The following is a 12,447-nucleotide window of genomic DNA, read 5'->3' as shown; positions in this document are numbered from 1 at the left end:
AAACAAGAATGGCAGCCAAGCACATGTGACTAAGCTTGTCCTTGTCACACTGCAACAGGGGTGGGCAACACGTAGTCCACCATGGCTGTTTGTGCAGCTGCTGCCTGATCCCTGTGCATGCCCTGTTTCCCAGCAGAATGGGGCTCCTAACAGCCTGCTAAACAGCCATTTAGCAAGCTGTCGGGAGCCTGATTCTGCAGAGAAACAAAGCGAATGCTCCTTGTGTGCCTTGTTTCCCAGCAGAATGGCTAGGTTTCTGGTGGTGCAGCCACTTCTGGTGGCAGTGGAGAGGGGTGTAGCCCCCACAGGGCTCTAGGGTAGCCAATGCGAGCCCTCCAACCATCTGAAGTTGCCCACTCTTGCACTAAACTATGGATCTGAATGTGGCCATAGTCAGACTATCAACCTGGGAAAACAGCACTGCGGCTAGAAACCAAGGAATTCTTACAGACAAGAGAATGTTAAAAATATGGTATTAATAACCTTCATTTTTCAGAAGGGAAGACCGTAAAAGGACAACGTATTTGTCACTCAGACTATGCTCCAATTACTAAAAAAAAAAAACACAAGGCCATCAATCCATTTTAAGCATTCATTAAAGGTGCACAAATGTATTGTTCCCAATATTTTTGGAAAGCTACGCATATACCACCTGTCTTGTAGTAGCATAGAACAATACATGCTTAACAAGATTCAGGGAAGACCTATTTGTATTAAAAATGCCAACAAGATTCTGGGCAGACCTATTTGTATACACAACTGCTCTTCAGCAATTGTACTCAGAATTCTGAATCCCCCCCCCAACACACACACACACACCCCAAACACACTTGTAACCTGCTTTGGTGAGTTATTCTTAGGATTTAGGTTCCTGGTAAATTTAAGTTAGTTAAAATTAAGTTATTTAATTTTTTAAATAAAATGAATTCTATGTTTCATTTTATTTAAAACCAATTGACTATTTCTGAATTCCTTCGTGCTTGCATCTTGAAGAAATATACTCAATTAGAAACTGGAGTTAATGGTTCCTCTGCCTAAAAGTTGGCCTCAGTCATGTGCTGGGCTGTTTGGCATACATACTTGCCTGGTTTTTAAGGAAGCTCTGGAAAAAATGTCTATCCTTCTCCATAAAGGATAAGTCTGGATTCCCATGCGTCCAGTTTAAGAGGAATTCAATAATAAATGTTACTAATCACATGGTGACAGCAGCTATATCTCTGAAATTTAGACAAACAGTATCCTGCAGCTTGTCCTACCACACAGGGTTGGAGGTACAGACTGTTTGACACACAGAATCCTGAAGATGTCCGTTCTATGTCCTCTTGTGCTAGAGGCTTCTTAGATGTTTATCTTGAAGTCTTCTTTCCTTATCATCCAGTGCTTGCTCTTTTCCAGTCTTCCCAACTTCTGAGACCGAGTAATTCCCTTCCTTAATTTGTGCTGTTAACTAAAAGGTATTTATAGACCAGCTATATTCCACCGAGCCTTCTCGTTTTTACAAATTAAGTTCTTACTCTTCATCATTTGTCATGCTCACTTTATGTACATGTGTTGCCTTGCTTGGCATTCTGCCTGCCTTTCTATACACTTAATAGTGAGCACCCAACTACAATGGCTCATTTCAGACATCACACCAAGCCATGGTTTGCAGTAACCATTGTTTAGAGCCCAAGGTTTGATTTCTTTATTGTTTACAACATTCCTATCCTACTTCTCAAAGAGACTCAAAGCAGCTTAAATAATAATAGTGCAAGTTACGTTTGAGCTTCCCAACATCTGGAGGTAGAGCAACAACCATAGCTATTATTTGTCAAGTCAAACATCATGCCAAAGCAAAGTTAAGACAAACCATAGCTGCTAATGCAGGTTTGCTGATCAATTGCACACCATGGTTTTTCAAGTTCTGACATCATGCCAAAGCATAGCTTGGCCAAAATGCCAAGCCATCATGGTTTAACATGATGTCTGAATTGAATCAGCCTGTTTTGAAGTAGCCACATCACCATCAGTGAGCGGTATTAAAACTAGTTTTCTTACATAGACCTTATGTACCCTTATAAGCTTTGCCCTGTGATTTGCCAGGGTTTGAAAGTTGCCAATAGATCTTGAAAAGCCCCCTGGAAGAAACAGTGGTTCAAACAAGCATTTAAGCCTTATCAACTCACTACAACAAAAACATTAACATGGAAATGTTTTATTTTAAATTAAGAGCAGACAGCACTACTACCATATAGCAAATATATCTAAAATACTACCTCAGTAATCCAGGGAGAAATATTTAACTGTCATTTGTGGATTCTGTTTAAAGGATTGGTAAAAATAAAGGATTCAATGTGTTATTTTACAACTAAAAACACAAATCTATAATTGAGCTCATCTGAATATGACGGCCAAAGGCAAAAATATGAACACTGTAATCTTGCAATTGATGTTCATTGTGGGGAAAAGAAAAACAGATGTCAGCATCTGATAGTGACCCCTATGTAATATGTTAATGTATGAGACTATGCTATTTCATGCAAAGATGCAGTTATGAGAAAGGGGAGATGGTCCAATTATTGATTTCAATTCACAGAGATGATGTTGGTATAACATATACAAGTGTTGCCAAAGCACATACAACCTAGTATTAAGGAACTTGGTTACCCCACCCAGGAGTTCTCCTAATAAATGCCTTTGCCTCATCAGGACTGGCAGCCTGGAGGCAAACCAAGCACAGAGCAAGCAAGCATATCCATTGGGCAGTCCAGAGTAGCTTGGACATAAGTCTGAATGCCTTTCCACTGAAGTTGAAGGGATAAGCTAAAACATGAGGCTTTAGAGGAGCAGGTGAAAGCCTACTGGCACTATATATCAACCAACAACTGCTGAACAACTAGAAACTGCAGCACCGCTCTCCAGCCAGGTGATACCAACTAGGGATGTCAGAGAATTCTGCCATGGATCTCGATGAGGCCGAATGCCAGCGCATTCAGCCCCCCAAAATCTGTGGCGGAACGGCCTGCCCCCCCGCCCCCCTAGATCCCCCCCGGGACAAAACTTACCTGGGGCGGATCTTCCGGGCGGTGGCGGCAGCTGGTCTTCCGACCGGCCGCCGCCACCGCCAATTGTCTTGTAAAACAAAAAAATGACGTGATAGGCTATGTAAAGATTTACGTAGCCTATCATTTGTTGTTGTTCAGTCGTGTCTGACTCTTCGTGACCCCATGGACCATAGCACGCCAGGCCTTCCTGTCCTCCACTCTCTCCCGGAGCGTGCTCAAGTTCATATTCATTGCATCGGTGATGCTATCTAGCCATCTCATCCTCTGCCGTCCCCTTCTCCCTTTGCCTTCAGTCTTTCCCAGCATCAGGGTCTTTTCCAGAGAGTTTTCTCTTCGCATTAGGTGGCCAAAATATTTGAGCTTCATAGCTCAAATATTGTTTAAAAAAAACATAGTTGTTTTAAACACGAGTTAATCAACACGAGTTAATCAACATAGTTGTTTAAAAAAAAAACAACAACCGCGTATGCAAATGGCGGCAGCTACAGCCACCGCCATTTGCGTTCCTTATTTTTGGCCATCTGAATCTACGTAAATATTTAGGTAGACTATGACAGCGAAAATAAAGGGGAACGCAAATAGCGTAGCGGGCGCTATTTGCGTTCCCCTTTATTTTCGCCATCATAGTCTATGTAAATATTTACGTAGATTCAGACGGCCAAAAATAAGGAACGCAAATGGTAGTGGCCGTAGCCGCCACCATTTGCGTACCCGGTTTTGTTTTTTCCCAGAGCCCTCTGCGGCCGGAAATCCGGCTGCGGACGGCTCTGGGCTGGGCCTGGCCGGCTGCTCCGCGGAGCTGCCGCGGAGCACAGCCGGCCATCGAGGATTCCAGGGGGGAGGAATGGATCGCCTCCCCCCCCCGTCGAGGATTCCGGGGGAGGGACGGAATGCCTCCCCCCCCATCAACATAATCCGCGAAAGGTAAGTCACTTTCGTACATCCCTAATACCAACGACACCCAAGTTCAGGCCAGCAGCTCCATCTGTTGGCAAACTGCCATTGTCGCTTTATTGACTTTCAATTCTACTTTGGAGAGCAGGGAGGTTATGAAGGTTTATTGGTAGCAAGATCCTTCATGCGGTTTCCTGCTGCAACGTTACAATCTTATTAACTATCAATTATGAAGGAAAACCCCACCTTCTCTAAGGCAGGACCTTACATCAGCTTTCTGCAACCTTTGCAGTTATTATCACTGGTGCCAACCGATGTAATATCTATTGTGAACCATGCATAATGACGGGCAGCCTAATATTACGGCAAAAGATGTATTTGGCCAAGATTCCAGCCTAAATGTCTTTGAAGACTGACCAGTCTTCACTCAACCTCCGTAACAGCAACTCTTGGGATAGCATACTTAAAAAAAAAAACCTTTTAAAAGCAATCCTAACTAGCAAAATGGCAAAAAGTATGAAACTTTTATTTCCTCCTACACTAACAATACAAGATTTGTGTTTTATATTTTATTAGCTCATGCTCATAATGGCATTTCTATGCCAGTAAATTAAGCTAAGGGCAGTTGGCTGCAGAGATAGGGTATCAGTCTGATTCCACCATGATGTAATATATTACCTCTCCTGCAGGCATCTGCTGATTATAACAGAGCTACTGTTTGCACAAGTCCAGTCTATGTCATCCTAACGAATTCAAATGCCGTCAGTTTATACAAAGCCCAGGCATATGAATAATTGAACTCAAATATGAGAAGACTGCTCACTTAATTTCACCTAAACAAAAGAGACTGTATACACAATGGAAACTTCAAACACCAAATAATTCAAATAACAGTAAAAATGTCCCAATCATTTTTTTTTTTGGGGGGGGGGGTAGGCAGCATGTCTGACAAAGGTAGAATATATTCAAATTGCACAACTGAGAAGTTATATAAGGAACCATTTCCCACTGAATTTCTGGGCCATTTTCCAAACTGATCCTTCAGTCCTACAATTCTCTCTCACCTTAAACGGTTGTAGAACACTGCGTTAACCTAGTTCAGATTTGACTCAGTTTGCTCAGTTTTCGCAGTTCCAGACATTTGTTTTCAAGCATTGCATATCTTCCCTATTCATACTTTGTTCTTTAGCCAAGATGGTTCAAAGATATGATGCACTATTATAAGCTAAAACCAGCTCCCAAGACCACAGGCAAAATGTCAAAGCTGAATTGCTGTACACAGCAAGGAAATCCCTTACATAGTGTCATCTGACTTCAAGAATTCAGGAGACTCTGTAAAAAGTCACTCCATAATATTAGGAACTACTGTCCTTTAAAATATTTTTTATGCTGGGGAGAAAGTCAGGAAACCTGCATTTCTGTATAAATATAAATGTATTTCCATTTCTACTGTGGTGTTCAAATATGGTATTGCCCATAAGGTACACACCTCTTGGGCAGAGACGATCTTGGAACACAACCTAAATAAATTTCCAATTAACTTCTGGGCCTTCTCCAGGCATGCGGGACTTGCTTTTATTCAGTCCAGTTTACCGGTTCTGCTAATAACTATCATGCACTTGGGTGCAAACGCATGCTAGGTTTCTTACTGACCTCTTAAGAAGAAAAAAATATGCAGACTTTCCTCATAGACCTATCAAAAGAACTCTTTGGTTGCTAAGGAACAAAAAAAAAATTCATTGCATTATAAAACATTTAAAGAAGCCCAATAGATGCAGTAGGCAGCCAGATGTTTTTATCTTAGCAAGAGATTTTTTGTATGTTTTAGGGTGCAATCCTATGCATGTTTACACAGAAAAAAGTCCTACAATTTCCAGTATTCCCCAGCCAGCATAGAATTGCACCTTTAATCTCTGTTGCAAAATGTTTTAAGTCTTTCAAGAAAGGGGTCTATAAATTTTATAAAGAATAACCTCATGCACTGTTCGGAGTAGCACACCGTTGGAGGCTCCTTAAGAAGAAAGAACTGAGGAAAAAAGATGTAGCTAAGCCTTGTAACAGCAAGCTACTTTTGTTTTAGAACACAGATCTAAGGATTTTCAACGCCTTGTCTTCCCAGTTTTACACTTAAGCTACTCTAATATATTATGGAAGAAAGAAAAGCTAAAGAGGGAAAACAAAAGGCTGTAGGGAGGTTATGAAGTGCTCAGTCATTAACATGTGATGACACACTCCCTACCAAAGATCTATCAAAAGACATAGGTGCTGATTTCTGCATAAGAAGGGACATCTTCCACCCCATACTTTACTGGTCATCTCTGCTCAGCAAACTGGGAAACAACAAGGTTTTTCTTTTCAAGTTGCTAGCTGGAGCAACTCATAACTACATGTTTTGGTGTTCTGGATTCTTGGTTCTCTCCTTCTACTCTCCCTCACATCCCTCCAGGCCACACACACACACTACTGGCAATTCATCCTCTCCCTGCTGCCCCACACCCACCTCCTATGGTCACTTATTTTTATCCCCCTGTGTCTACTTCAAGGAACTCAGGGCAGGACATATGGTCTTGTTCTCCTTCTCTTACCCTCACAAGAACACTGTAATCATCTCCATACTGCTGATGTGAGAACCGTACCAGCCAAAGCTCACCCAGCAAGCTTTGAGGTCCATGGGGTCACGAAGAGTCAGACACGACTTAACGACTGAACAACAAGGGATTTGAACCTGGGTCTGCATAGTTACCGCCCAACATCCTAGCCACTGTGCCATACCACATATGCAGTGCTTTGAGGGTATGCTCAATGTACTTCAGGTACATTCCCTCATGATTCCCACAAACAACCTTGCAAGGCAGGTCAGTATTATTCTAGTATCGTCTATGTATTTCATTCGTTTAAGGTATTTGTATACCACCCTTCACAAAGCCTTCTCCCAGGGCAATTTACAGTGAAATTAAAACACACCCTCAACAACCAGCTCCTAATGATACTACTAATATTGGCAGTGATAATGGTGACAATCATTAATAAGTAATAATAAACAGCGACTGGCCCAAGGGCACCCAAGGGAGCTTTCTGGCTGAGCCAGCATGTGAACCCGCCTCCCCAAGGCCAGCACTCTATCCACTACATCATACTGCTTCTCATAGTCATGAGAAGCATGACTTCCCCTTCCCCTTTTCCCACCTCACTTACCAGTCCCTCCCTCCGGAGCCCTCCCACTCCCCTCTCCTTTCATCAGCGCCCATCCTTACAGCTTATAAACCACAAGGCAGGAGGAGGAGGAGGAGAAGTAAGAGATGTGAACGAGCACCGCTGACCCAAGGTCATTCTCCGGTGAGCTTCCAGGCTGCGACAGCGCGTGAACCCGCCTCCCCTAGGCCAGGGCTGCCCCCCACTGCCCCCCACCCCTTCTCTTCGTCCCCCCACCCCGAACCCACACGCTGCCCCGTGCCCCCGCCCCCCCACCGCCCCCCACCGCAGGCGCCCCGCCCAAGGCAGCCTTGCGGCATCCCACCACGGGCCAGAGCGCTGCGGCCCGCGGGCCGCCGCCTGCCCAGCGGCGCCTCCGGCTGGCTCGCCCCCTCCCCACCTTCCTCTCCCTCCGCCCCGCAGGGGCCTCCCCGGCTCCCCTCGGCGGCCCCGCTCCCTCACCGTTCTGCGCGTCCGCCGGCGTCGGAAAAAGGCTCCCCGCCGCGGCCAGGAGGAGCGAGAGAGCCGCGGGGAGCGGCCCGGGGCCCCGCAGCAGCATCCTGGTCCGCGAGCCGGCTGAGGAGGAGCGGGAGGGCGGCGGCGGCGGCGGCGGCGAGGGAAGGGCGGCGGGCGGAGAGCCGAGGGCGGAGCGCGAGGTCGCCGAGCGAGGGTCCCCCGCACGACTCTGCCGCCGTCGCCCCCTCGGCAGCGCGGCTCCTTCTACCGCAGCGCCGGAGTCTCGCGCGAGCTGGGCGCCCACGTCTCGCGGGAAGGGGAAGGAGAAGGAGAAGGAAAGGCGCGGGCGCGCGGTGGGCGCGGGCGGAGGCGGCGAAGCTCCGCCCCCGCCGCAGTGCCTCCGGAGTCACGTGGCGGACCGGTTCTTGGAGCGAGTGGGAAGGAGGCGGCGAGGGCGCCAGTCGTGGGCCCGCCTCGCCCCTCGCTGCCCTGCGCGTGCAGCACGCTCTTCCTGGCTTTGGCTGGCTGGCGGAGATACATGATACGATATAATATATGTAATATAATATAATTAACGTAATATATATATATATATATATATATATATAAAAATAGTATAATTTTTATACTATTAGTGGTTAAGATGCTGAACGGCAGACTGGAAGGTCGGCAGGACAGCAGTTCGAGACCCGAGTGCTGCGTGACGGAGTGAGCGCCCGTCTTCAGTCCCAGCTCCTGCCAACCTAGCAGTTCGAAAGCAAGAAATCGCAAGTAGATAAATAGGTACCGCCTCGGCGGGAAAGGTAACAGCGTTCCGTGCACCTCAGTGTTCAGTCATGCTGGCCACATGACCACGGAAGCATCTTCGGACAGCGCTGGCTCTTCGGCTTAGAAACGGGGATGAGCGCCGCACCCTAGAGTCGGACACGACTGGTTGGGGACACCTTTACCTTTTACCTTTATAATATTATACTAAAAAAATAGTATAATACTATATATATATATTAATTAATGTGTGTATATATATAGGGGCCGCGGTGGCTTAGTGGTTAAGACGCTGAACTGCAGACCGGAAGGTCGGCAAGACAGCAGTTCGAGACCTGGGTGCCGCGTGACGGAGTGAGCTCCCGTCTTCAGTCCCAGCTCCTGCCAACCTAGCAGTTCGAAAGCAAGAAATTGCAAGTAGATAAATAGGTACCGCTTCGGCGGGAAAGGTAACAGCGTTCCGTGCGCCTCGGTGTTCAGTCATGCCGGCCACATGACCACGGAAGCATCTTCGGACAGCGCTGGCTCTTCGGCTTAGAAACGGGGATGAGCACCGCACCCTAGAGTCGGACACGACTGGTTGGGGACACCTTTGCCTTTTTAAGCGTAAAGCAGCAGCAAAGCAACAAGGAGGGTCTGGATCCACAATGGGTGCAGTCAGTCTCAGGGCACAATCCTATGCATGTTTATTCAGAAGAAAGTCCCACAACTCCCAGCATTCTCCAGGCAGCATGCATAGGATTGCACCTTAAAAGTACTAAATTGGGCCTTGCTAGCTGGGGAATGCTGGGAGTGGTAGGAGTTCCTTCTGTCTAAACGTGCATAGGATTGCACCGTTAAGGTAGTGTATAAGACAGACAGATAGACTAATGGAGCATTTTAAATGATACACAGCTACTGAATGAGGGTGGGAGCTGAAACGTTTAGCTCTAAATATATTAAATATTTTTTAAAATACTCTGTTGTTAGTCTTTCTGTCTTTCATACTCCAAAATTTGTTTAGAGCTGAACGTTTTAACATCACAGCTACTGATGGGGGTGGAAGCCGAAACGTTTAGCTCTAAATATATTTTGGAATTACTCTAATGTTAGCCTATTTATCTTTCTTACATATTTTAACTTAAAACGGACTGCATCCATGGTGGATCCAGAGCCCCCTCGTTGCTTTGCTGTTGTGCCGCTTTACACCAGCTTCGACGTTACTTATATTATAGAGATATATAGTCAGCATATATGTATGCTGATTTATATTCTACAGTCAGGGACAGAAATATTGGAACAAGGGTAACTGTTTTGGCAGTTGGCCTCTGTACACCACCACATTGAAGTTGAAAGGAAACACACCCAGATGGGAGCGAAGTCTGTAATTCAAGGGGTTTGACAAAAGTGGGGTACTAACCATTCAGGAAGTACAGCCAGTGGCATACACACACACCCATCGTTGGGTGGCTCATAAGTAATGGAACAAACCAACATCATTTCAAACTTAAGGATCGCCTTGAATACCTGGATGAAAATCCTTTGCAGTCAATGACTACCTGAAGTCTGGAACCCATGGACATGACCACATGCTGAGTTCCTCCCTCGAGATGCTTTGCCAGGCCTTTACAGCAGCTGCCTTCAGCTGCTGCTTGTTTGTGGGTCTTTCTGCCCTTCAGGGAGTGAGAAGCATGCTCTGTTGGGCTGGGAGCAGGTGACTGACTTGGCCATTGAAGAACATCCCACTTCTTTGCCTGGAGAAACTCTTGGGTAGCTTTTGCTGTATGTTTTGGGTCATTATCCATCTGCAATATGAAGCGGCGTCCTATCAGTCTGGCAGCATTCAGCTGAATCTGAGCAGAAAGATTCTATACAGCCCTATACACTTCAGAATTCATCCTGCTGCTTTTATCAGCAGTCAGGTCATCAATTATCACCACTGACCCAGTTCCATTGGCAGCCATACATGCCCATGCCATAACACTGCCGCCACCATGTTTGGCAGACGATGTAGTATGCTTTGGATCATGAGCTGTTCCTTTCCTTCTCCATACTTTTCTCTTCCCATCATTCTGGTACGAGTTAATCTTGCTTTCATCAGTCCAAAGAATCTTATTCCAGAACTGGGCAGGCTTTTTTAGGTGTTTGCTGGCAAAGGCTAATCTGGCTTTTCGGTTCTTGAGCGTTACCAGTTGTTTGCACCTTGTGAAGCCTCTATATTTACATTCATAAAGCCGTCTCTTCACTATAGATGTTGACAATGACATGCCTACTTCCACAAGAGCATTCTTGACCTGGCTAGATGTTGTGAAAGGGTTCCTCTTCACCATGAGCAGAATTCTGCGGTCATCCACTTTAGTTGTCTTTCAGGCCTTTTGCTGTTGCTGAGCCTGCCAGTTAATTCCTTCTTTTTCAGGATGTTCCAAACTGTGGTATTGGCCACTCCCACTGTTTTTGCTATCTCTCTGATGGGTTTATTTTGTTTCCTCAGCCTAATGATGGCCTCCTTCATTCGCATGGACCCCTCTTTGGACCTCATGTTGGGAGTTCCAGTGAACAGCTACCAAATGCAAATGTAACACTCAGAACCACCTCCAGGCCTTTTATCTGCTTGATTGGTCATGGGGTGCCCAGGAAACAGGCCACACCTGGCCATGCAGCTGCTTGTCAGCCATTCGTTCCATTACTTATGAGCCCCCAACGATGGGTATGTGTGTATGCCACTGGCTGTACTTCCTGAATGTTTAGTACCCCACTTTTGTCAAACCCCTTGAATTACAGACTTCGCTCCCATCTGGGTGAGTTTCCTTTCAGATTCAATGTGGTGGTGTACAGAGGCCAACTGCCGAATCAGTTATCCTTGTTCCAATGTTTCTGGCCCTGACTGTGTGTGTGTATGTATATGTATAGAATATAAAAAAACTTCTTGCAGTGCGTAGGTACGCTATGGAATTCGCGACCACGAGATAGACTCATGGCCATGAATTTGGATGGCTTTAAAAGGGGGTTGGACAAATTCCTGGAGGAAAAGGCTATCAATGGCTACTAGTCTTGATGGCTATGTGCTACCTCCATATCATAGGCAGTATGCCTATGTACATCAGTTGCTGGGGAACATGGGTGGGAGGGTGCTCTTGCACTCATGATGCCCTCCTTGTGGGTTCCTGGTCGACAGCTGGTTGGACACTGTGTGAACAGAATGCTGGACTAAATGGACCCTTGGTCTGATCCAGCATGGCTCTTCTTATGTTCTTATATAAATGCCAGCCAAAGGTAGGAAGAGTGCGTAACTATATATATCAGCCTTCAATATATCTATCCATTTTCTATATCCAACGCATCTGGAGGGCATCAGGTTGGGGAAGGCTGTGATATACAGCAATAAGCAAGGACTGCAAAGGAATGGTGGACGGGCAGGGGGAGAATGAAATAATTGCATGAATAAATGACATCCCCACAAGGCACAGAAGTTTTTATAACACTGATGCCGGTCAAGCCCAAGTAACATATGCATAGTTGTGCAGCACAGCTGTGTCTCACTGAGCTGTGTCAAGAACCAACCCAGTGGTCTGAGCTGGACCACTTCAATCTGCGTGAGACTTAGGCTCATGGGACTTGAGGGCCACCTGTCCTCCCAATAGTAAATAAATACCATTGTGCTCACCCCAGTTCCTGAGTGGCAAGCAGCTCCATGGGTGCAGCACTTTTAACCGGGCTTGGTTCCATTTGGAGGTCGCACCAAGATGGCTTATTGACATTTTGGAATGGTTGCATTTATTTGAAAGTATATAGGGTGAGTGTTGGTGGAGGTTTGCTTTAATTCAGCATGTCCAACTCATAGCCAAAGTCCACTGCTCCCATATCAGATCTCCAGGCAGACAGACAGCACCTCAAGATGCTGTTACTATTTCAGAGTCCAAAGCTCAACTCTCGGGATTTGTTCTCAATCTGCCTCAAACTCCAATCTTACGAGCAGATGGATGCCTCCAAATGCCAGCTGTTGTGGAGCAACAACAGGCTGTTGTCTTCATGTCCTATTTGTGGGCTTCTAATTAGCCACTGTGGGGAAGCGGGATACTGGGCTTGATGGATACTGGCCTGATCAGGATACTGGCCT

At 46.1% G+C, this 12,447-nt stretch overlaps 1 protein-coding gene across 2 annotated transcripts in view; it reads right to left on the bottom strand.

Moving 5' to 3' along the window:
* The window catches only part of NPTN (neuroplastin), a 53,581-nt gene extending 45,706 nt beyond the window's left edge, over positions 1-7,875 (bottom strand). Inside the window, exon 1 of one of the 2 annotated variants that reach the window (XM_084816930.1) lies at positions 7,593-7,875. In XM_084816930.1, coding sequence (XP_084673056.1) covers positions 7,593-7,689 — 97 coding nt within the window. In that variant the 5' untranslated portion in view covers positions 7,690-7,875. The remainder of the gene's footprint in view (positions 1-7,592) is intronic. The other variant, XM_084816931.1, reaches the window with a different exon arrangement.
* Positions 7,876-12,447: the final 4,572 nt, after the last annotated feature.

This window comes from Heloderma suspectum, chromosome 11 (assembly GCF_057233095.1).
Source record: "Heloderma suspectum isolate Gila_16-S chromosome 11, 16-S_ref, whole genome shotgun sequence".
In the NCBI taxonomy this organism is placed as follows: domain Eukaryota; kingdom Metazoa; phylum Chordata; class Lepidosauria; order Squamata; family Helodermatidae; genus Heloderma; species Heloderma suspectum.
Note: the sequence above shows the minus strand (reverse complement) of the source record. Positions and strands in the feature narration are given on the sequence as shown.